We start from the raw sequence: 23,419 nt of genomic DNA on the forward strand, positions 1-23,419 counted from the left end.
CCAGCCCCCTCAGCGCCCCATGTGCGACCCGCAGACGCCGCCATTTTGGGTCCCGGCCACCACGAGGGGAGGAAGGGCGCCGCCATCTTGGACCGCCCCAGACCTGTACGACGCGTGGGGGCGGCCATTTTGTCCACCCCCGTCGCCATCTTGTGACCCACCAGCCACATGCGATGTATGGGGGCGGCCATTTTGTCCATCCCCGACGCCATCTTGGACGGCAACAACGGACCCCACTCCACTACAACAACCACGTCTCGCTTCAATTACGCTCGATCAAGCTTGGCCCCGGACACTCCAGACGACGACGACAATGGAGCTAATAAACGGCCACGAGACGCCATGCCTAGTCGACTCCGGGAGCACAGAGAGCTTTATCCACCCCGACACGGTAAGACGCTGTTCCTTGACCACCTATCCCAGCGCACAAAAGATTTCCCTAGCTGCAGGATCCCACTCCGTACAGATCCAAGGATTCTGCATAGTTACCCTAACGGTGCAGGGGAGGGAGTTCAAAAACTACAAACTAAACGTCCTTCCCCAACTCTGTGCCCCCACCTTGCTGGGATTAGATTTTCAATGCAATCTACAGAGCCTTACGTTCAAATTCGGCGGCCCAATACCCCCACTCACTATCTGCGGCCTCGCAACCCTCAAGGTGCAACCCCCGTCCTTGTTTGCGAACCTCACCCCGGATTGCAAACACGTTGCCACTAGGAGCAGACGGTACAGCGCCCAGGACCGGACCTTCATTCGGTCCGAAGTCCAGCGGCTACTAAAGGATGGCATAATCCAGGCCAGCAATAGTCCCTGGAGAGCGCAGGTGGTAGTAGTGAAGACAGGGGAGAAACAAAGGATGGTCATAGACTATAGCCAGACCATCAACAGGTACACACAACTAGACGCGTACCCTCTCCCCCGCATATCCGACATGGTCAGTCGGATTGCCCAATATAAAGTCTTCTCCACCGTGGACCTCAAGTCCGCCTACCATCAGCTCCCCATCCGCCCAAGTAACCGCAAGTACACAGCCTTCGAGGCAGACGGGCGATTATACCATTTCCTACGGGTCCCTTTTGGCGTCACAAACGGGGTCTCAGTCTTCCAACGAGAGATGGACCGAATGGTTGATCAACACGAGTTGCAGGCCACGTTCCCGTATCTCGACAACGTAACCATCTGCGGCCACGACCAGTAGGACCACGACGCCAACCTCCAAAAATTCCTCCAGACCGCCAAAGCCTTGAACCTCACGTACAACGAGGACAAGTGCGTTTTTAACACCAATCGGCTAGCCATTCTGGGCTACGTAGTGCGCAATGGGATAATAGGCCCCGACCCTGAACGTATGCGCGCCCTCATGGAATTTCCCCTCCCGCACTGCCCAAAAGCCCTGAAACGCTGCCTGGGGTTCTTTTCATACTACGCCCAGTGGGTCCCCCAGTACGCAGACAAGGCCCGCCCCCTAATACAGACCACGACCTTCCCCCTGTCGACAGAGGCTTGCCAGGCCTTCAGCCGCATCAAAGCGGATATCGCAAAGGCCACGATGCGCGCCATCGACGAGTCCCTCCCCTTCCAGGTCGAGAGCGACGCCTCCGACGTAGCTCTAGCGGCCACCCTTAACCAAGCGGGCAGACCCGTGGCCTTTTTCTCCCGGACCCTCCACGCGTCAGAAATCCGCCACTCCTCAGTGGAAAAGGAAGCCCAAGCCATAGTGGAAGCTGTGCGACATTGGAGGCATTACCTGGCCGGCAGGAGATTCACTCTCCTCACGGACCAACGGTCGGTAGCCTTCATGTTCGATAATGCACAGCGGGGCAAAATCAAAAACGACAAGATCTTAAGGTGGAGGATCGAGCTCTCCACCTTCAACTATGAGATTTTGTATCGTCCCGGAAAGCTGAACGAGCCGTCCGATGCCCTATCCCGCGGCACATGTGCCAACGCACAAATTAACCGCCTCCAAACCCTCCACGAGGACCTCTGCCACCCGGGGGTCACTCGGTTTTTCCATTTCATCAAGTCCCGCAATCTCCCATACTCCTTAGAGGAGGTCCGTACAGTCACAAGGGACTGCCACATCTGCGCGGAATGCAAACCGCATTTTTTCAGGCCAGATGGAGCACACCTGATTAAGGCTTCCCGCCCCTTTGAACGCCTCAGTCTCGATTTCAAAGGGCCCCTCCCCTCCACCGACCGCAACGCATATTTTCTTAATGTGGTGGACGAATACTCCCGCTTCCCTTTTGCCATTCCCTGCTCTGACATGACCGCGGCCACAGTCATTAAAGCCCTGAACATCTTCACACTGTTCAGTTACCCCACATACGTCCACAGCGACAGGGGGTCCTCTTTCATGAGTGACGAGCTGCGCCAGTTCCTGCTCAGTAAGGGCATAGTCTCAAGCAGGACGACCAGCTACAACCCCCGGGGGAACGGGCAAGTAGAGAGGGAGAACGGCACGGTCTGGAAGGCCGTCCTACTGGCCCTACGGTCCAGGGACCTCCCAGTTTCACGGTGGCAGGAGGTCCTCCCGGACGCTCTCCACTCCATCCGGTCGTTATTATGTACGAGCACTAATCAAACGCCTCATGAGCGTCTCCTTGTCTTCCCTAGGAGGTCCTCCTCTGGAACGTCGCTGCCGACCTGGCTGGCGGCCCCAGGACCCATCTTACGCCGAAAGCATGTGCGGGCACATAAGGCGGACCCGTTGGTCGAAAGGGTTCGCCTCCTCCACGCGAACCCGCAGTATGCTTACGTGGAGTACCCCGACGGCCGACAGGACACGGTCTCCCTGCGGGATCTGGCGCCCGCCGGCAACACACACACACCCCCGACACCATTCACCCCCCCCTTCCTGCCACCGCCGCACCCCGCGACCACCCCCTTCCCAGGAGGATCGGTTCCCCTCCCCTCAGGCCCGACCAAGAATAAAGCCCAAGCTGAAACCGTAAGGTTCCCGGAGACGACAACACCGATACAAGCACCACCACCACCACCAGGACCGAGGCGATCGACACGGACGACCAGACCGCCCGACCGACTCGTGGCGTCGATCTAAATCAAAATATGGACTTTTCACAAGAACATTTTGCTTTTCTCCCTATACCCTCTGTAAATAGTTGAAACAGGACAAAATTGTACAATACTGTATTGCCATGTGAATGTTTTTTTTCCTCCCAGGACCAGCCCTGTAAACCCTTACCACCATACGAAGCATCACCCCGCCGGGTTCATTTTTGACAAGGGGTGAATGTGGTAGTATGTATTGGGGGTCATGTGGGACTGGAAGCCCTAATGTCATTGGCTGACAGATCCTGGGTCCTGGTTGGCCGTTGACCTCTAGCTCCGCCCTGAAGGCGGAGTATAAGAAGCCGGAGTCCCCCCCCCCCGCAGGCCAGTCTACTATTGAGCTGCGGGGGAACAGACACGCTTAATAAAGCCTCATCGACTTCACTCTATTCGTCTCACGGAGTCTTTGTGCGCTACAGTGTGCAATCTATAGATGTCACCGTTCCCCAGTGTGTGCCCTATATAGATCTCACTGTTCCCCAGGGTGTCCCCTCTATAGATCTCACTGTTCCCGAGAGTGACCCTCTATAAATCTCAGTATTCTCCCAGTGTGTGCTCTCTATCAATTTCACTGTTGCCTTGTGTGTCCCCTCTATAAATCTCAGTATTCCCCAGTGTGTGCTCTCTATTGATCTCACTGGTCCCCAGGCAGAACTAGGGGGCATAGCCTCAAAATAAGGGGAAGTAGATTTAGGACTGAGTTTAGGAGGAACTTCTTCACCCAAAGGGTTGTGAATCTATGGAATTCCTTGCCCAGTGAAGCAGTGGAGGCTCCTTCATTGAATGTTTTTAAGATAAAGATAGATAGTTTTTTGAAGAATAAAGGGATTAAGGGTTATGGTGTTCAGGCCGGAAAGTGGAGCTGAGTCCACAAAAGATCAGCCATGATCTCATTGAATGGTGGAGCAGGCTCGAGGGGCCAGATGGCCTACTCCTGCTCCTAGTTCTTATGTTCTTATGCCCCCTCTAACTGTCCCACTGTTCCCTGGTGTGTCCCCTTTATCTATCCCACTGTTCCTCAGTATGCCCCCTCTATCTATCCCACTGTTCCCAGTATGTCCCCTCTATCTATCCCACTGTTCCTCAGTATGCCCCCTCTAACTGTCCCACTGTTCCTCAGTATGCCCCCTCTAACTGTCCCACTGTTCCTCAGTATGCCCCCTCTATCTATCCCACTGTTCCCAGTATGCCCCCTCTATCTATCCCACTGTTCCCCAGTATGCCCCCTCTATCTATCCCACTGTTCCCAGTATGCCCCCTCTATCTATCCCACTGTTCCCAGTATGCCCCCCCTATCTATCCCACTGTTCCCCAGTATGCCCCCTCTATCTATCCCACTGTTCCCCAGTATGCCCCCTCTATCTATCCCACTGTTCCCTGTATGCCCCCTCTATCTATCTCACTGTTCCCCAGTATGCCCCCTCTATCTATCCCACTGTTCCCAGTATGCCCCCTCTATCTATCTAACTGTTGTTCCCAGTATGATCCCCTCTATCTATCTCACTGTTCCCAGTATTCCCCCTCTATCTATCTCACTGTTCCCAGTATGCCCCCTCTATCTATCTCACTGTTCCCAGTATGCCCCCTCTATCTATCACACTGTTCCCAGTATGCCCCCTCTATCTATCTCACTCTTCCCCAGTCAGTTAGGGGCAGCACGGCGGCACAATGAGGTGGCACAGTGGTTAGCTCTGCTGCTTGACAGCACAGGAACCCAGGTTCAATTCTGGCCTTGGGTGACTGTCTGTGTGGAGTTTACAGTTCCTCCACGAGTCTGTGTGGGTTTCCTCTGGGTACTCCAGGTTCATCCCACAGTCAAAAGATGTACTAAATTACCCCTTAGTGTCCAGGAATGTGCATGTTAGGTGCATTATGGGGATAGGTTAGGGGAGTGGGCGTTGTTAAAGATGCTCTTTCAGAGGGTCGGTGCAGACTCAATGGGCCAAATAGCCTACTTCTGGACTGTATGAATTCTAATGTGTACCCTCTATCCATCCCACTGCTCCCCAGTGAGTCCCCTCTATCTATCCCACTGTTCCCCAATGTGTCCCTTCTATCTATCCCACTGTACCCCAATGTGTCCACCTGCCTATCTTGCTGTTGCCTACTATGTCCACTCTACAAATACCTGGCTGTTCCCAGGGTCCCAACTCTAAAACAGGTTTGATATGCTGTGTGTCTCCGGACAGGACTACGTGGCCTGATGCTTGCCGTGATGTTAGCAGCTCTCATGAGCTCACTAGCTTCCATCTTCAACAGCAGCAGCACTCTCTTCACCATGGACATCTGGGCAAGGTTCCGGAAGGGAGCTAGCAACAAGGAGTTGATGATTGTTGGCAGGTGAGAAATCATTATAAAAACCTGAAAAATGTTTCACATGATCTTTATGGACTAGCATAGCATTTGGCCCATGCTGCAAGATGTGAGCCTGCAGCCCAACCCCTACCCGGCCCCAGTTTGCCGAATCCAATCAGTTGGATTAATTGGTTGTCATACAACCAAAATGGAAACTGACCCACTGAAGCACTCATAATTTACTTGTCACCTTCCTCTCTTCCTCAGGGTCTGGATTCTCTGTATTGTTGCAATCAGCATTGGTTGGATCCCTGTGGTTCAGGCAGCGCAGAGCGGTCAACTTTTTGACTACATCCAGTCTGTCACCAGTTACCTAGCACCACCAATTGGTGCAGTTGTCCTGCTGGGTGTCTTCGTAAAGAGAGTCACCGAACCGGTAAGAAGCTATTCTGATTCCTGTGTGGGTAGAGGTGAGGAATCACAAAGGAAAAAAGATCCTGATGGGAGTTATGTACAGGTCTCTGAGCAGTAGTCAGGATGTGGGGCAGGCGTATATGAAATGCAATACGACAACAATCATGGGACTTCAATATGCAGGTGGACTGGGAAAATCAGGTTGGTACTAGAACCCAAGAAAAGGAATTTGTGGAATGTCTACGAGATGTTTTTTAGAGCAGCTTGTGACAGAGCCCACTAGGGGACAGCCAATTCTGGATTTGGTGATGTGTAATGAGGCAGGCTCGATTAGGGAACTTAAGGTGAAGGAACCCTTAGGTGGCAGTGACCACAATATGATAGAATTCACCCTGCAGTTTGAGAGGGAGAATTTGGAATCAGATGTAATGCTATTACAATTGAGTAAAAGTAACTACAAAGATATGAGGGAGGAGCTGGCCAGAGTTGTTGGAAGGGGAGTCCAACAGGGAAGACAGTGGAACAGCAATGGCAGGGGTTTTGGGGGTTATTCGGGAGGCACAACAGAAATTCATCCCAAGTATAAGAAAACACATTTAGGGGAGGCTGTATAACGTTCTTGTCAGACCCCATTTGGAATATCGTGAGCAGTTTTGGGCCACGTATCAAAGGAAGAATGTGTTGGCCTTGGAGGGGGTCCAGAGAAGGTTCACAAGAATTATTCCGGAATGAAGGGCTTGTCATATGAGGTGTGGTTGAGGACTCTGAGTCCGTACTCGATGGAGTTTAGAAGGATGAAGGGGGATTTCATTGAAACTTACAGGATACTGAGAGGCCTAGATAGAGTGGACGTGGAGAAGATGTTTCCACTAGTAGGAGAGACTAGAACCTGAGAGCACAACCTCAGACAGAAGGGACGCTCCTTTGAAACTGAGATGAGGAGAAATTTCTTCAGCCAGAGGGTTGTGAATCTGTGGAACTCATTGCCGCAAGAGGCTGCGGAGGCCAAGTTGCTGAATGTCTTTAAGACAGAGATAGATAGATTCTTGATTAATGAGGGGATCAGAAGTTAAGTGGAGAAGGCAGGAGATGGGCTGAGAATCATATCAGCCATGATTGAATGGCGGAGCAGACGCGATAGACCAAATGGCCTAATTCTGTTCCTATATCCTATGGTCTTATGGATATAGTCTTCTGATCCAATTTCAAAGCAATTGAAGGAGTGAATTTTCAAATTCACTCAGACTATCTGACTGTCTATACCTAGCATTCCTGGGTCTGGGGCGGGATTCTCCGGCACCGGAGATTCGGCGGGGGCGGGAATCGCGGCGCGCCGGTTGGCGGGCCCCCCCCCCCCGGCGATTCTCCGGCCCGGATGGGCCGAAGTCCCGCTGCTGGAATGCCTGTCCCGCCGGTGTGGACTAAACCACCTCTCTTACCGGCGGGACAAGGCAGCGCGGGCGGGCTCCGGGGTCCTGGGGGCGGGGGGCGCAGGGCGATCTGGCCCCAGGGGGTGCCCCCACGGTGGCCTGGCCCGCGATCGGGGCTCACCGATCCGCGGGCGGGCCTGTGCCATGGGGGCACTATTTTCCTTCCGCCTTCGCCACGGTCTCCACCATGGCGGAGGCGGAAGAGACCCCCTCCACTGCGCATGCGCGGGGATGCCGTGAGCGGCCGCTAACGCTCCCGCGCATGCGCCACCCGGCAATGTCATTTCCGTGCCAGCTAGCGGGGCACCAAAGGCCTTTCCCGCCAGCTGGCGGGCAGAAATCAGTCCGGCGCGGGCCTAGCCCCTCAGGGTTAGGGCTCGGCCGCTCAAGATGTAGAGGATTCCGCGCGATGCCGGACTGATTTGCGCCGTTTTTGGCGCCGGTCGGCGGACATCGCGCCGATTACGGAGAATTTCGCCCCATGTATAGCACCTTCACTGAAGTTTAGAAAAATGAGAGGCAAACTTGATTGAAACCTTTACGATCCTCAGGATTTTCGACAGGGTGGAAGGGGAGAGGATGTTTCCTTGTGAGGGAGAATCCAGAACTAGAGATGACTTTTTAAAAATAAGTGTTTGCTCATTTAAGACAGATGAGGAGAGTTTGTTTTCTCTTAGTGGAAATGAGTCTTTGGAATTCTCCCAAATGGAAGCAGAAGGCAGGATTCTCCCCGGGTCCCCCATGGTGGACTGGCCCGCGATCGGGGCCCACCGATCTGCGCGCGGGCCTGTTCCATGGGGGCACTTCTTCCTTCCGCGCTGGGCCCCTATCGGGTTCTGCCATGGCCGGCGCGGAGAAGACAACCCCTCGCGCATGCGCAAAAATACGACGGCTGGTCTGCGCATGCATGGAATCACGCTGGCGATTCCGCGCATGCGCGAGATCACGACAGCCATTCTGCGCATGCGCAAACTCGCGCAGTCCCTTCGTCGCCGGTTGGAGCGGCGCCAACCCCTCCAGTGTCCACCTAGCCCCCTAGACAGGTGAGAATTCCTCACGTTGGGGGCCCGTTGACGCTGGAGTCGTTGGCACCAGTTTTACCGCCAACATGGGGACTTAGTCCCCGGAAGGGAGAATCCCGGCCCAGAGTCTTTGAATATTTTTAAGGCAGACGTAGCTAGATACTTGATTTTAAAAAAGGGGGCGGGAAAGATTATCGGGGGTTAGCGAGAGGTTACAGTCAGATCAGCTGTGATCTTTTTGAATGGCGGAGCATGCTCAAGGGGCTGAGTGAGCCACTCCTGCCTCTAATTCATATGTACATGTGTTCATAGATTTCTCCGGTAATTCATTGCCTCGGGTCCGCCCCTATATGATAGACATCTCACACAGAGTAACTCAGGCATGCCAAACACACCCTTCCTGTGGCCTCTGGTCCAAAGCATAGCACAAATCTTTTTAATGTGGGAAAAAGTCAACTTACCTCCATTGACTGCTCCAACTCGAATGAAACTGCCAGCTTTTAAGCCTGATTACACTTGCAACCATTTGTGCATTCCCCCACTTTACGCTCCAATCAATAACAGGAGTTGAAAACAATAACCGGCCCCCAATATTAAAATTCATTGATCCCGGAAATTCCCCTCAAGATCAATGTCCAGGTTTCTGTAACGTATGTAAGTCCCGCTCCATGGCTACCTAGAGAGTTGGGGTTCCCAAACTTTCAGTGTTTCAGTACATTAGGATTTACACTTCTTAATGGAGGTGACAGGAGAGTGCATCCATCATATTCTGATACTTAATCACTTGAAACTGGATTGAAACACAGGTCCTAGAAGTGACAGGACAGTGTGATTAATACACTGTAATAGCCAGTCCCCTTGTACATGAGCATAATGATCCAAGTTGCATCAAGAAATTATTTCCTGACTTCCGGGTGCGGCAATGACCAGCTGAGTCGCACGTTTCGGCATCTCCCGTTGGAACGGACTTTTGGGCTCTTAATAGGAGCCCCAACGGCAATTTAAACGGCCAAAAACACTGTGCTGTAAACCAGAAAGGAATCCCCCCCGGACACGCATGGAAAAGGGAGAGGATAGCGGCCGGATTACGGAGGATCCTCTGGAGCAGCGGCAAGGAAGTGAAGCTCAAAGCAAGATGGCGTCGGAAGGTGGCCGTTTGTTATGGGGCCCGGAGCAACAAGAGTTCCTGCGGCGCTGTGTGGAAGAGCTGAAGAAGGAGCTGAAGAAGGATGTGTTGGCCCCGATATTACAGGCGATTGAAGGGCTAAAGGAGGAGCAGAGGACCCAAGAGCTGGAGCTTCGGGTCGTGAAGGCAAAGACTGCTGAAAACGAGGATGAAATACAGGTGGTGAAGGCAGAAATGCACGAGGCACAGCACAAAAGATGTGTGGAGAGGTTGGAAGCACTGGAGAATAACTCGCGGAGGAAGAATTTAAGAATCCTGGGTCTTCCCGAAGGCGCAGAGGGGGCGGACGTCGGGGCATATGTAAGCACGATGCTTCACTCGCTAATGGGATCGGAGGCCCCGACGGGCCCTTTGGAGGTGGAGGGAGCTTATCGAGTTCTGGCGCGAAGACCAAAGGCTGGAGAAATACCTCGAGCTATAGTGGTGAGGTTTCTCCGCTACAATGACAGAGAGACGGTCCTCAGCTGGGCGAAGAATACTCGGAGCTGTAGGTGGGAGAACGCGGTGATCCGCGTATACCAGGATTGGAGTGCGGAGGTGGCGAGAAGGAGGACAAGTTTCAATCGGGCTAAGGCAGTGCTTCACAAAAAGAAGGTTCAATTTGGAATGTTGCAACCGGCGAGACTGTGGGTCACATACCAAGGGAAGCACCACTACTTTGAGACGGCAGAAAGGTGTGGACATTCATTGTGGACGAGAAGCTGGAATAGTCTGGCGAGAGAAAGAGTTTCTGGGACAAAGTGGTGGAGTGATTATGTGGGGCGAGGAAGGGGGAGGGGGGGTGATGATTTTTCAAATTGTTAATTCTGTGATCCTGTAACTTTTCTCTCTTCCCCATGTTGGAGGGGTGGGGGGGGCGGGGAGTATGAGGAACTGTGGGTGCCGGTGGGACGGAAAGGGGAAGGAGGAGAGAAATGCGCCATTAGGGGCGGGGCCGAGTGGGAAACGCGGGCTTTGTTCCCGCGATATGGTAATTGTGGCGGGAACGGGGACGCAGGAAGGAGGGGGCCTCGCACAATGGGGGCCGAGGACAAGGGGGGAAGCCGAGGTTAGCCAGAGTTCGCTGACTTCTGGGAGCAACATGGGGGGTGCAATTACTCTAGAGGGGTGTGGTGGTATGTATTAGGGGTCAAGTGGGACTGTGGAGTCATGATGCTATTGGCTGACAGATCCCGGGTCCTGGTTGGCTGCCAACTCCTGGCTCCGCCCTGAAGGCGGAGTATAAGAACCCGAGCTTCTCCCCGCCGCTTCATTCTGTTGCTGAGCTGCTGGGGACAAGTCTCGCTTAATAAAGCCTGAATCAACTTCATCACTTCTCGTCTCTCTCGTAAGTCATTGTGCGCTACAATTTATTAAGCGAGCTTAAAAGACTATGGAGCTCCGGATCGCCCCGGAATGCCTGCGGATCAGCCCCCACGCAGCGAACTCGGCAGCAGTATTTAAACACTGGCAAGCATGTTTTGAAGGCTACCTCCGAACGGCCCCCGGCCGGATCACAGAAGACCAGAAAATGCAGGTCCTGCATTCGAGGGTAAGCCCGGAAATTTACCCTCTCATAGAAGACGCAGAGGATTTTCCGACGGCGCTCGCATTATTGAAGGGCATCTACGTTCGGCCCGTGAACCAGGTCCACCAACTCGCGACGAGACGGCAAAGTCCCGGAGAATCGCTAGAAGAATTCTATACCGCGCTGCTAATTTTGGGACGGGGCTGCAGCTGCCCGCCGGTGAACGCGATCGAACACACGGACATGCTAATTCGCGATGCATTTGTGGCAGGTATGAACTCTCCCCAAATCCGCCAAAGACTTTTAGAAAGAGAGTCGCTAGGACTCTCAGAGGCACGGGCCCTTGCAGCTTCCCTAGATGTGGCCTCGCAAAACGCCCGCGTCTACGGCCCCGACCGCGCGGCAGCCCCTTGGGCTCCGTGGACCCCCGTCGCGACAAACCACCCCCCCTCACAGGCTTGCGCGGTTAAAGCGGCAGACCATCCCGGGGGGGCCCGCTGCTATTTCTGCGGGCAAGCGAAACACCCCCGGCAGCGCTGCCCGGTCCGCGCAGCTATTTGTAAAAAGCTGTGGCAAGAAGGGCCATTACGCGGCAGTGTGCCGGTCCCGGGGGGTCGCCGCAATCCCCGGAGAAGAACGAGCCCAGCACATCCCAAACGCTCCCCAACCCCCCAGCGCCCCACGTGCGACCTGCGGGTGTCGCCATTTTGGGTCCCGGGCACCACGAGGGGAGGATGGGCGCTGCCATCTTGTGACCCCCCAGCCACATGCGATTCATGGGGGCGGCCATTTTGTCCACCCCCGACCACATGCGATCCATGGGGGCGGCCATTTTGTCCACCCCCGGCTGCGTGCGATTCATGGACGCCACCATCTTGGTTGACAACAAAGGACCCCAGATTCGACGGTTCCACGGGGTCCGAAGAAGATGCTGCGACACTACTACCACGACTGGCTTCGGTGACACTGGATCAATCGCGGACCCGGACGCTCCAGACGACGACAACAACGGTGCTGATCAACGGACACGAGACACCATGCCTGATCGACTCCGGGAGCACTGAAAGTTTTATTCACCCAGACACGGTAAGACGCTGCTTTCTGACCATCCATCCAAGCACGCAAAAGATTTCCCTAGTTGCAGGATCCCACTCCGTAGAGATCAAAGGATTCTGCATCGCGAACCTAACGGTGCAAGGGAGGGAGTTTAAGAACTACAGGCTCTACGTCCTTCCCCAACTCTGCGCGCCCACATTAGATTTCCAGTGTAACCTGCAGAGCCTAACATTTCAATTCGGCGGCCCAATACCCCCGCTCACTGTCTGCGGCCTCGCAACTCTCAAGGTTGAACCGCCGTCCTTGTTTGCAAACCTCACCCCGGATTGAAAACCCGTCGCCACTAGGAGCAGACGGTACAGCGCCCAGGACCGGATATTTATTCGGTCTGAAGTCCAGCGGTTGCTGAAGGAAGGCATAATCCAGGCCAGCAATAGTCCCTGGAGAGCCCAGGTGGTAGTAGTAAAGACCGGGGAGAAGCAAAGGATGGTCGTAGACTTATAGTGAGACCATCAACAGGTACACACAGCTAGATGCGTACCCTCTCCCCCGCATATCCGACATGGTAAATCGGATTGCCCAGTACAAGGTTTTCTCCACTGTGGACCTCAAGTCCGCCTACCACCAGCTCCCCATCCGCCCAGGTGACCGCAAGTACACAGCCTTCGAGGCAGACGGGTGTCTATACCACTTCCTAAGGGTCCCATTTGGCGTCACAAACGGGGTCTCGGTCTTCCAACGGGAGATGGACCGAATGGTTGACCAGCACGGGTTGCAGGCCACGTTCCCGTACCTCGACAACGTAACCATCTGCGCCCACGATCAACAGGACCACGACGCCAACCTCCAAAAGTTCCTCCAGACCGCTAACGCCCTGAACCTCACATACAACGAGGAAAAGTGTGTTTTTAGCACAAACCGGTTGGCCATCCTGGGATACGTAGTGCGCAATGGGATAATAGGCCCCGACCCCGAACGCATGCGCCCCTTTATGGAATTTCCCCTCCCCCACTGCTCCAAAGCCCTGAAACGTTGCCTGTGTTTCTTTTCATATTACGCCCAGTGGGTCCCCCAGTATGCAGACAAGGCCCGCCCGCTAATACAGTCCACTACCTTCCCCTTGTCGACAGAGGCTCGCCAGGCCTTCAGCCGCATCAAAGCGGATATCGCAAAGGCCACGATGCGCGCCATCGACGAGTCCCTCCCCTTCCAGGTCAAGAGCGACGCATCCGACATAGCTCTGGCGGCCACCCTTAACCAAGCGGGCAGACCCGTGGCCTTTTTCTCCCGGACCCTCCACGCCTCAGAAATCCGCCACTCCTCAGTGGAAAAGGAAACCCAAGCCATAGTGGAAGCTGTGTGACATTGGAGGCATTACCTGGCCGGCAGGAGATTCACTCTCCTCACCGACCAACGGTCGGTAGCCTTCATGTTCGATAATGCACAGCGGGGCAAAATTAAAAATGACAAGATCTTAAGGTGGAGGATCGAGCTCTCCACCTTCAACTATGAGATCTTGTACCGTCCCGGAAAGCTGAACGAGCCGTCCGATGCCCTATCCCGCGGCACATGTGCCAACGCACAAATAGACCGCCTCCAAGCCCTCCACGAGGACCTCTGCCACCCGGGGGTCACGCGATTCTACCATTTCGTAAAGTCCCGCAACCTCCCCTACTCTGTGGAGGAGGTTCGTACAGTCACCAGGAACTGCCACATCTGCTCAGAGTGCAAACCGCACTTTTTCAGGCCCGATAGAGCGCACCTGATTAAGGCCTCCCGCCCCTTTGAACGCCTTAGTCTGGATTTCAAAGGACCCCTCCCCTCCACCGACCGCAACATATACTTCCTTAATGTGGTGGACGAGTACTCCCGCTTCCCATTCGCCATCCCCTGTTCTGACAACACACACACACCCCCGATACCGATCATCCCCTCCCTGCCACCGGCGCACCCCGCGACCGCCCCCTTCCCGGGGGGATCAGTCCTCCTCCCGTGCCCGCCCAGGAGTAAAACAGGAACAAACACCGAAACGCTCCCGGAGACGACAACGCCCGAACAAGCACCTGCACCACCACCGGGGCTGAGGCGATCGACGAGGAAGACCAGACCGCCCGCTCGACTCGTGGAATCTGTGTGACACCAAGAATGTTGTTGTAACAAAAAAAAGAATTTTTTTTGCTAATATTGTAGATAGTTTTTCTCAAACTTGTACACAGCCCAGTGTAGGGCTAAAACTGTAGTAAAATGTCCGAAATTTTCCTTCCAGGGCCAGCCTTGTAAACCCCTACCACCATGCGAACCACCACCCCGCCGGATTCCTTTTTAACAAGGGGTGAATGTGGTGGTATGTATTAGGGGTCATGTGGGACTGTGAAGCCGTGATGCTATTGGCTGACAGATCCCGGGTCCTGGTTGGCTGCCGACTCCTGGCTCCGCCCTGAAGGCGGAGTATAAGACCCCGAGCTTCTCCCCGCCGCTTCATTCTGTTGCTGAGCTGCTGGGGCCAAGTCTCGCTTAATAAAGCCTGAATCGACTTCATCACTTCTCGTCTCTCTCGTAAGTCATTGTGCGCTACAAGGGGGATCTAGCGGAGAAGGGGGGGTTTAACTGGGTTGCTGCTGCTAAGGAGAAGGGGGAGCTGTTATGGGATGGGGTGGTCGAGGCGGGAGGGCACCGTCGGTGGGATATACGGGTACGTGGGAACCGGGTGAGGAGCTGGGTTAAAAAAGGGGATGGCTAGTCGACAAGGGGGGGGGTAAAGAGCCCCCCAACCCGGTTGATCACGTGGAACGTGAGAGGGCTGAACGGGCCGATTAAAAGGGCACGGGTACTCGCACTCCTAAAGAAATTAAAGGCAGATGTGGTTATGTTGCAGGAGACGCACCTGAAACTGATAGACCAGGTCAGACTACGTAAAGGATGGGTGGGGCAGGTGTTTCATTCGGGTTTAGATGCAAAGAATAGGGGGGTGGCTATCTTAGTGGGGAAACGGGTACTGTTTGAGGCAAAGACCATAGTGGCGGATAGTGGGGGTAGATATGTGATGGTGAGTGGCAGATTGCAAGGGGAGGCGGTGGTTCTGGTGAACGTATACGCCCCGAACTGGGATGATGCAAATTGTATGAGGCGCATGTTGGGACATATCCCGGACCTGGAGGCGGGAAAGTTGGTAATGGGGGGAGACTTCAATACGGTGCTTGATCCAGGGCTGGACCGGTCGAGGTCCAGGACCGGGAGGTGGCCGGCAGCGGCCAGGGTGCTCAAGGACTTCATGGAGCAGATGGGAGGAGTAGATCCCTGGAGGTTTAGTAGGCCTAGGAGTAAGGAGTTCTCATTTTTCTCCCATGTTCACAAAGTATACTCTCGGATAGACTTTTTTGTCTTGGGAAGGGCACTGATTCCGAAGGTGACAGGGACGGAGTATACGGCCATAGCCATTTCGGACCACGCTCCACATTGGGTAGACCTGGAGGTAGGAGAGGAAAAAGAACAGCACCCACTCTGGAGAATCGATATGGGCTTATTGGCGGATGAGGGGGTATGTCTAAGGGTGAGGGGGTGTATCGAAAGGTACTTGGAGCTTAATGACAACAGAGAGGTTCAGGTGGGAGTGGTCTGGGAGGCGTTGAAGGCGGTGGTCAGAGGGGAACTGATATCCATAAGGGCACATAATGGGAAGCAAGAGGGTAAAGAAAGGGAGCGATTGTTGAAAGAACTTCTGAGGGTGGACAGGCAATATGCAGAGGCACCGGAGGAGGGACTGTACAGGGAAAGACAAAGGTTACATGTGGAATTTGACCTGCTGACCACGGGTAAGGCAGAGGCACAGTGGAGGAGGGCACAGGGTGTACAGTATGAGTATGGAGAGAAGGCGAGTCGGCTACTGGCCCACCAATTGAGGAAGAGGGGAACAGCGAGGGAGATAGGTGGGGTGAGAGATGAGAAGGGAGAGATGGAACGGGGAGTGGAGAGAGTGAACGGGGTGTTCAAGGCATTCTATGAGAGGTTATATAAGGCTCAGCCCTCGGAAGGGAAGGAGGGAATGATGTGTTTCCTGGATCAGCTGGAATTCCCGAAGGTGGAGGAGCAGGAGAGGGCGGGACTGGGAGCACAGATTGAGATGGAGGAGGTGGTAAAGGGGATTGGGAGCATGCAAGCGGGGAAGGCCCCGGGACCGGACAGATTCCAGGTGGAATTTTATCGGAAATATATGGACCTACTGGCCCCGCTTTTGACGAGAACCTTTAATGAGGCCAGGGAAAGGGGGAAGTTGCCCCCGACTATGTAGGAGGTGATGATATCGCTCCTTTTGAAGAAGGAAAAAGACCCGCTGCAGTGTGGGTCCTATAGGCCCATTTCCCTTTTAAACGTAGATGCTAAGCTCCTGGCCAAGGTGATGGCGACGAGGATAGAGGACTGTGTCCCGGGGGTGGTCCACGAGGATCAAATTGGGTTCGTTAAGGGGAGACAGCTGAACACGAACATATGGAGGCTGCTTGGGGTGATGATGATGCCCCCACCAGAGGGGGAGGCGGCGATAGTGGTGGCAATGGACGCCGAGAAAGCATTCGACAGAGTAGAGTGGGACTACCTATGGGAAGTGTTGAAGAGATTTGGTTTTGGAGAGGGGTTTATTGGATGGGTACAGCTGCTATATAGGGCCCCGGTGGCAAGTGTGGTCACGAACAGGCAGAGGTCTGACTACTTCCGACTTTATAGAGGGACGAGGCATGGGTGTCCCCTGTCTCTGTTAATGTTTGCATTGGCGATTGAGCCCCTGGCCATAGCACTGAGGGGCTCCAGGAAGTGGAGGGGAGTACTCAGGGGAGGAGAAGAACACCGGGTATCATTGTATGCAGATGATTTATTGCTGTATGTTGCGGACCCAGTAGAGGGGATGCCTGAGATAATGCAGACACTCAGGGAGTTTGGGGAATTTTCGGGGTACAAATTGAATATGGGGAAGAGTGAGTTGTTTGTGGTGCATCCGGGGGAGCAGAGCAGGGGAATAGATGATTTACCGCTGAGGAAGGTAACAAGAGATTTCCGGTACTTAGGGATTCAGATAGCCAGGAGTTGGGGAACCTTACATAGTCTTAATTTAACACGATTGGTGGAACAGATGGAGGAGGATTTTAAGGGATGGGACATGGTGCCCCTGTCACTGGTGGGTAGGGTGCAGGCGGTTAAAATGGTAGTCCTCCCGAGATTCCTTTCTGTGTTTCAATGCCTCCCGGTGATGGTCACGAAGGCTTTTTTTAAGAAAATCGAGAAAAGTGTCATGAGTTTTGTGTGGGCTGGGAAGACCCCGAGAATGAGGAGGGGGTTCTCGCAGCGTAGCAGGGATAGGGGGGACTGGCACTACCGAGCCTAAGTGAATACTACTGGGCCGCCAATATCTCAATGGTGTGTAAGTGGATGGGAGAAGGGGAGGGAGCGGCGTGGAAGAGATTGGAGATGGCGTCCTGCAAAGGAACCAGCCTACAAGCACTGGCGACGGCGCCGTTGCCGTTCTCCCCGAAGAATTACACCACAAGTCCAGTGGTGGTGGCAACACTGAAAATTTGGGGGCAGTGGAGACGGCATAGGGGAAGGACGGGAGCCTCGGTGCGGTCCCCGATAAGAAATAATCATAGGTTTGTCCCGGGGAGAATAGATGGAGGATTTGGAGCATGGCAGCGAGCTGGGATTGTGCAACTGAGAGATCTGTTCGTAGACGGGACGTTTGCGAGTCTGGGAGCGCTGACGGAAAAATATGGGTTGCCCCAAGGGAATGCATTTCGGTACATGCAATTGAGGGCTTTTGCGAGGCAACAGGTGAGGGAATTCCCGCAGCTCCCGACGCAGGGGACTCAAGATAGAGTGATCTCAGGGACATGGGTGGGGGATGGTAGGGTGTCAGATATATACAAGGAAATGAGAGATGAGGGGGAGAACATGGTGGAGGAGCTGAAGGGAAAATGGGAAGAAGAGCTGGGGAAAGAGATTGAGGAGGGGCTGTGGGCTGATGCCCTACGTAGGGTAAACTCGTCGTCCTCGTGCGCCAGGCCTGATACAATTCAAGGTCTTGCACAGGGCACATATGACCGGAGCAAGGTTAGTAAATTTTTCGGGGTAGAGGATAGGTGTGGGAGATGTTCGAGAAGCCCAGCAAACCACACCCACATGTTTTGGTCATGCCCGGCACTGCAGGGGTTCTGGGTGGGGGTGGCAAAGGTGCTTTCGAAGGTGGTGGGGGTCCGGGTCGAGCCAGGCTGGGGGTTGGCTATATTTGGGGTTGCAGAAGAGCCGGGAGTGCAGGAGGCGAGAGAGGCTGATGTTTTGGCCTTTGCGTCCCTAGTAGCCCGGCGAAGGATATTGCTTATGTGGAAGGAAGCCAAACCCCCGGGCGTGGAGACCTGGATAAATGACATGGCAGGGTTTATAAAACTAGAACAGATAAAGTTTGCGCTAAGGGGTTCGGCTCAAGGGTTCACCAGGCGGTGGCAACCGTTCATTGACTACCTCGCAGAACGATAAAGGAAATGGGAAGGTAACAGCAGCAACCCAGGGGGGAGGGGGGGGGGGGAGGGGGGGGGGGTCCTCAGGGGTGGTTTTGGTATAGATATTTGTACTTGGTTATGTATATCGGATTGTTTGATTTTATTATCTGGAGAGTTATTATTTTTGTTATGGCAGTTGCCATTTAGTTTATATATTATTTATTTACTTGTTAAAACGGTCACTGTTATTTATATTGTTTTATTGTTGGAAAAAGGAAAAACTTTTGTATTGTTTTGTTTGGCCGAAAAATTGAATAAAATATATATATTTTTAAAAGAAACAGTTCACGTTTTAGGCTGATGGCCTTTTATCAGGTCATTGATCTGAAACAATAACTTTGTTTCTCTTTCCACGGACACCGCCTTAGTTGCTGAATATTGCCAGCATTTTCTGTTCTTATTCACCTTTACCTGTTAACACTTTCTGTTGGGGCTTGCTGGACAGAGTTCAACAGTAATACAAGAAAAGACTTCTGTTTATCTCAGGCTTTTCACGGCCACCATGCAAACAGCCATTGAAGTGCTGTTGAAATGCATTCACTGTCGTAATTAGGAAATGCAGCAGCTAATTTGCACACAGCCAACTCTCCCAAAAACAATGTGACAGTGATTATCTGTTTTCATGGCATTGGAAAAAGAATAAATGTTTGTCGGGACACCGAGGACAACTCCGCTTTTCAAAACACCGCAAGAAATCTTTTGCTTCCACCTGATGTATTTATTAAAATCAGTTAAATTGTCCTTCCCAAAAAATAAATAAATAAATAATTTCCTGAAATACATTACAAACTAGTTATTAGATTAAGTAGTAGATAGTAAATTAAGTGTTAGTTACCTGTTGGTTTACATGTTCACTGGTATTTGTGAGTGAGTTCTTGTTTATTATCCCCACAGGGTGCTTTCTGGGGTCTGATCGGGGGCCTAGCCATGGGGCTCTGCCGGATGATTGCTGAATTTGTCTATGGCACGGGCAGCTGCATCTTCCCATCCTCCTGCCCTTTCGTCTTCTGTGGAATCCACTACCTGCACTTCGCCATCATCCTGTTCAGCTGTACATGTTGCCTCGTCCTCATTATCTCCTTCTGCACTTCACCGATCGATGAGAAACATGTGAGTTCTGAGGGGACAAGTACTGGCGGTTACCAGTTCATAACAAGGAAAGGATGGGAATGCATTTCTTTATACTTTTTCTCACCCAGTTTCTCTTTCCTTCTGTTTGTCTCTGTCTGAATTGCCCCTAAGCATGGGGGGAGCCTAAAGTTCCATGTTGCTTTCTCCGTGGCAACACCTCAGCCAATCAAAGTGACTTGCTAACCAATCAGCATCCACTTTTCTCCTCTACCATGAATTGTTGTGATTATTTGAAATTTGACATTCTTGCATTTGTCCTGACGACTGCAGGATGATAAGCTTGGGCAACCTGTCTATCTTTCAAGCAATTTTCAAGGTCTATACGACCAAACAATTGTACAAGAAGGATGTTGAGACAATAGACGGGGCACATTATTGTGGACTGCACTGCCAGAATTAATGACCAAAACAAGTTACACTAACAGTAGCTAATTGACCCTCCAGCTACATCGCCTGGTTTACAATCTCCGCTATAGCCGTGAGGAAAGGATTGACTTGGACATTGTGGATGAGGTCAAGCCAAGGATCAAAACACAAGAAGAAGTGGAAAACGGCGCCATCGACAACCCAGTAACCAAAGGTACTCACTCTGGAGGTCAGGAGTTGCCAACACCCCATGGTTGAAGGGAAAGGAAGGGAGAAGGTTGTGGAAAGCATTTCTTTTAATGCTGAGTGAAATGAGTTTTCAAAAATACAACTTGCACGATGCCAAAATAAACAGAAAATTTGTACGATGAGTCCCTAATGAGACAAGGGGCAAAATTCTCCGTAATCGGCGCGATGTCCGCCGACCAGCACCAAAAACGGCGCAAATCAGTCCGGCATCGCACTGCCCCAAAGGTGCGGAATCCTCCGCATCTTGAGTGGCCGAGCCCTAACCTTGAGGGGCTAGGCCCGCGCCGGGCTGATTTCCGCCCCGCCAGCTGGCGGGAAAGTCCTTTGGTGCCCCGCCACCTGGCACAGAAATGACATTGCCGGGCGGCGCATGTGCAGGAGCGTTAGCGGCCACTCACGGCATCCCCGCACATGCGCAGTGGCGGGGGTCTCTTCCGCCACCGCCATGGTGGAGACCGTGGCGAAGACAGAAGGAAAAGAGTGCCCCACGGCACAGGCCCGCCCGCGGATCGGTGGGCCCCGATTGCGGGCCAGGCCACCGTGGGGGCACCCCCCGGGGCCAGATCGCCGCACCCCCCCCCCCCAGGAACCCGGAGCCCGCCTACGCCGCCTTGTCCTGCCGGTAAGAGAGGTGGTTTAATCCACGCCGGCGGGACAGGCATTCCAGCAGCGGGACTTCGGCGCCGGAGAATCGCCGGGGTGGGGGTCCGCCAACCGGCGCGCCGCGATTCCCGCCCCCACCGAATATCCGGTGCCGGAGAATTCGGCAACCGGCGGGGGCAGGATTCACGGCAGTTCGCGGCGGGGGGGTCGGAGAATCTCGCCCAAGACATTAAAAGGAATATGGGGCGCGATTCTCCGACCCCCCACCGGGTCGGAGAATTGCCGGGGGACGGCGTGAATCCTGCCCCCGCCGTGTCGCAAATTCTCCGCCACCGGTGATTCGGCGGGGGCGGGAATCGCGCCGCGCCGGTCATCCCCCGGCGATTCTCCTGTCCGCGATGGGCCAAAGTCCCGCCACTGTTAACCCACGCCAGCCAGCGTGGATTGAACCACCTTTGGGACGGCGGGTCACGGCTTCGCGGGCGGGCTCCGGGGTCCTGGGGGGGGGGCGCTGGGCGATCTGGCCCGCGATCGGGGCCCACCAATCCGCGGGTGGGCCTGTGCTGTGGGGCACTCTTTTCCTTCCGCCTTCACCATGGTCTCCACTATGGCGGAGGCGGAAGAGACCCCCTCCACTGCGCATGCGCAGGGATGCCGTGAGCGGCCGCTGACGCTCCCGCGCATGCGCCGCCCGGCAAAGTCATTTCCGCGCCGGCTGGCGGGGCACCAAAGGCCTTTCCCACCAGCTGGTGGGGCGGAAATCAGTCCGGCGCGGGCCTAGGCCCTCAGGGTAAGGGCTTGGCCCCTCAAGGTGTGGAGATTTCCACACCTTTGGGGCGGCGCGATGCCGGACTGATTCGCGCCGTTTTTGGCGCTGGTCGGCGGACATCGCGCCGATTACGGAGAATCCCGCCCAAGATTACACAAATAGCAATGGACGTAGAGCAGTCTTCAGCTAAATAACTGAATGTTGCGTCCAACTACATCTTCAAATCAGAGAAATGGGTACCTAGTCAGTGATATTCTGAAGATTAGTTGCACACAGAGAAAGTTGTGTGGAATATGATGGGTTTCTAAGCTGATGGAACCATAAAAATGTTATCAGAGGAATTTGGCGAGCTAGTGAAGTAGATGACAGGAGGTTACATAATGTGGATGAAAGCTAAACGAACCTGGGCTGGATATACTCCATGCCAGCTAGATTAGCTCAACGCAATGAAGTTGGATATAAGGTGGGACCAACACTCTAATAGTCAATATGAGAAGTATCTCCTAAATGGACTCAATCATCTAAGTTTAGAAATGAAAAACTCAATTTGAATGGGTCCAATGTTTGAACTTTAAATTTAAACATCAATCTATTTGTAATTCATTATTTATGTTTCATTTGCAGAACCAAAGAAGAAAAATGCCTTTCTCCGTTGCTTTGCCTGGTTTTGTGGCATTAGCTCCGAGCCAGAGCCAGAGCCAACAGAAGAGGAGAAGGTAGATGCCATGAGAAAAATGACAGACATCAGCGAGAATAAGACCTGGAGTACTGTAGTTAATGTAAACGCCATTATCATGATGTGTGTCGCCATCTTTCTCTGGGCCTTTTACGCTTAAAAATTAAAATATAGTAAGCTTATTGTCTCTCAAAACTATAGTCTCTTAATTTCAACTATGTAACAATTGTTGATCAGGTTTGATTTGATTTGATTTATTGTCAGTACCGAGGTATAGTGAAAAGTATTGTTTGCACACAATTCAAACAGATTGTTCGATACATTAAAAAACATAGTGTTATGGGCCAGGGTTTAGAGAATCCCAAAGTGTATCATGGAGTTCACCTGACCCACAACTTTTAATTGATTGTGGTACGGGGAGCACTGGGCTTACTCTACAGGTATGGTACAGCAGAAAATGGACCAGTGGTTTTTAAAACAAAATAATGTTTATTCTATGAACTCAAGTTAACCATTTTAAAACAAACAGTGAATATCTTAGCAACCAGTAAATCAAACCCACCCCCCCCTTTATTCCCTTTATTCTTCAAAAAACTATCTATCTTTATCTTTAAAACATTTAATGAAGGAGCCTCAACTGCTTCACTGGGCAAGGAATTCCATAGATTCACAACCCTTTGGGTGAAGAAGTTCCTCCTAAACTCAGTCCTAAATCTACATCCCCTTATTTTGAGGCTATGCCCCCTAGTTCTGCTTTCACCCACCAGTGGAAACAGCCTGCCCGCATCTATCTTATCTATTCCCTTCATAATTTTATATGTTTCTATAAGATCCCCCCTCATCATTCTAAATTCCAACAAGTACAGTCCCAGTCTACTCAACCTCTCCTCGTAATCCAACCCCTTCAGCTCTGGGATTAACCTAGTGAATCTCCTCTGCACACCCTCCAGCGCCAGTACGTCCTTTCTCAGGTAAGGAGACCAAAGCTGATCACAATACTCCAGGTGTGGCCTCACTAACATCTTATACAATTGCAGCAGAACCTCCCTAGTCTTAAACTCCATCCCTCTAGCAATGAAGGACAAAATTCCATTTGCC

General features: G+C 53.0%; 1 protein-coding gene across 1 annotated transcript in view; it reads left to right on the forward strand.

The window, feature by feature from the left end:
- slc5a2 (solute carrier family 5 member 2) overlaps nt 1-22,503 on the forward strand; it is a 69,751-nt gene extending 47,248 nt beyond the window's left edge. Inside the window, exons 11-15 of the mRNA XM_072469432.1 lie at nt 5,265-5,415; nt 5,638-5,806; nt 19,422-19,637; nt 20,103-20,238; nt 22,270-22,503. Of these exons, the coding sequence (XP_072325533.1) occupies nt 5,265-5,415; nt 5,638-5,806; nt 19,422-19,637; nt 20,103-20,238; nt 22,270-22,481 (884 nt within the window). The 3' untranslated portion in view covers nt 22,482-22,503. The remainder of the gene's footprint in view (nt 1-5,264; nt 5,416-5,637; nt 5,807-19,421; nt 19,638-20,102; nt 20,239-22,269) is intronic.
- The last annotated feature ends 916 nt before the right edge of the window (nt 22,504-23,419 follow it).

This window comes from Scyliorhinus torazame, chromosome 12 (assembly GCF_047496885.1).
Source record: "Scyliorhinus torazame isolate Kashiwa2021f chromosome 12, sScyTor2.1, whole genome shotgun sequence".
Lineage (NCBI taxonomy): Eukaryota > Metazoa > Chordata > Chondrichthyes > Carcharhiniformes > Scyliorhinidae > Scyliorhinus > Scyliorhinus torazame.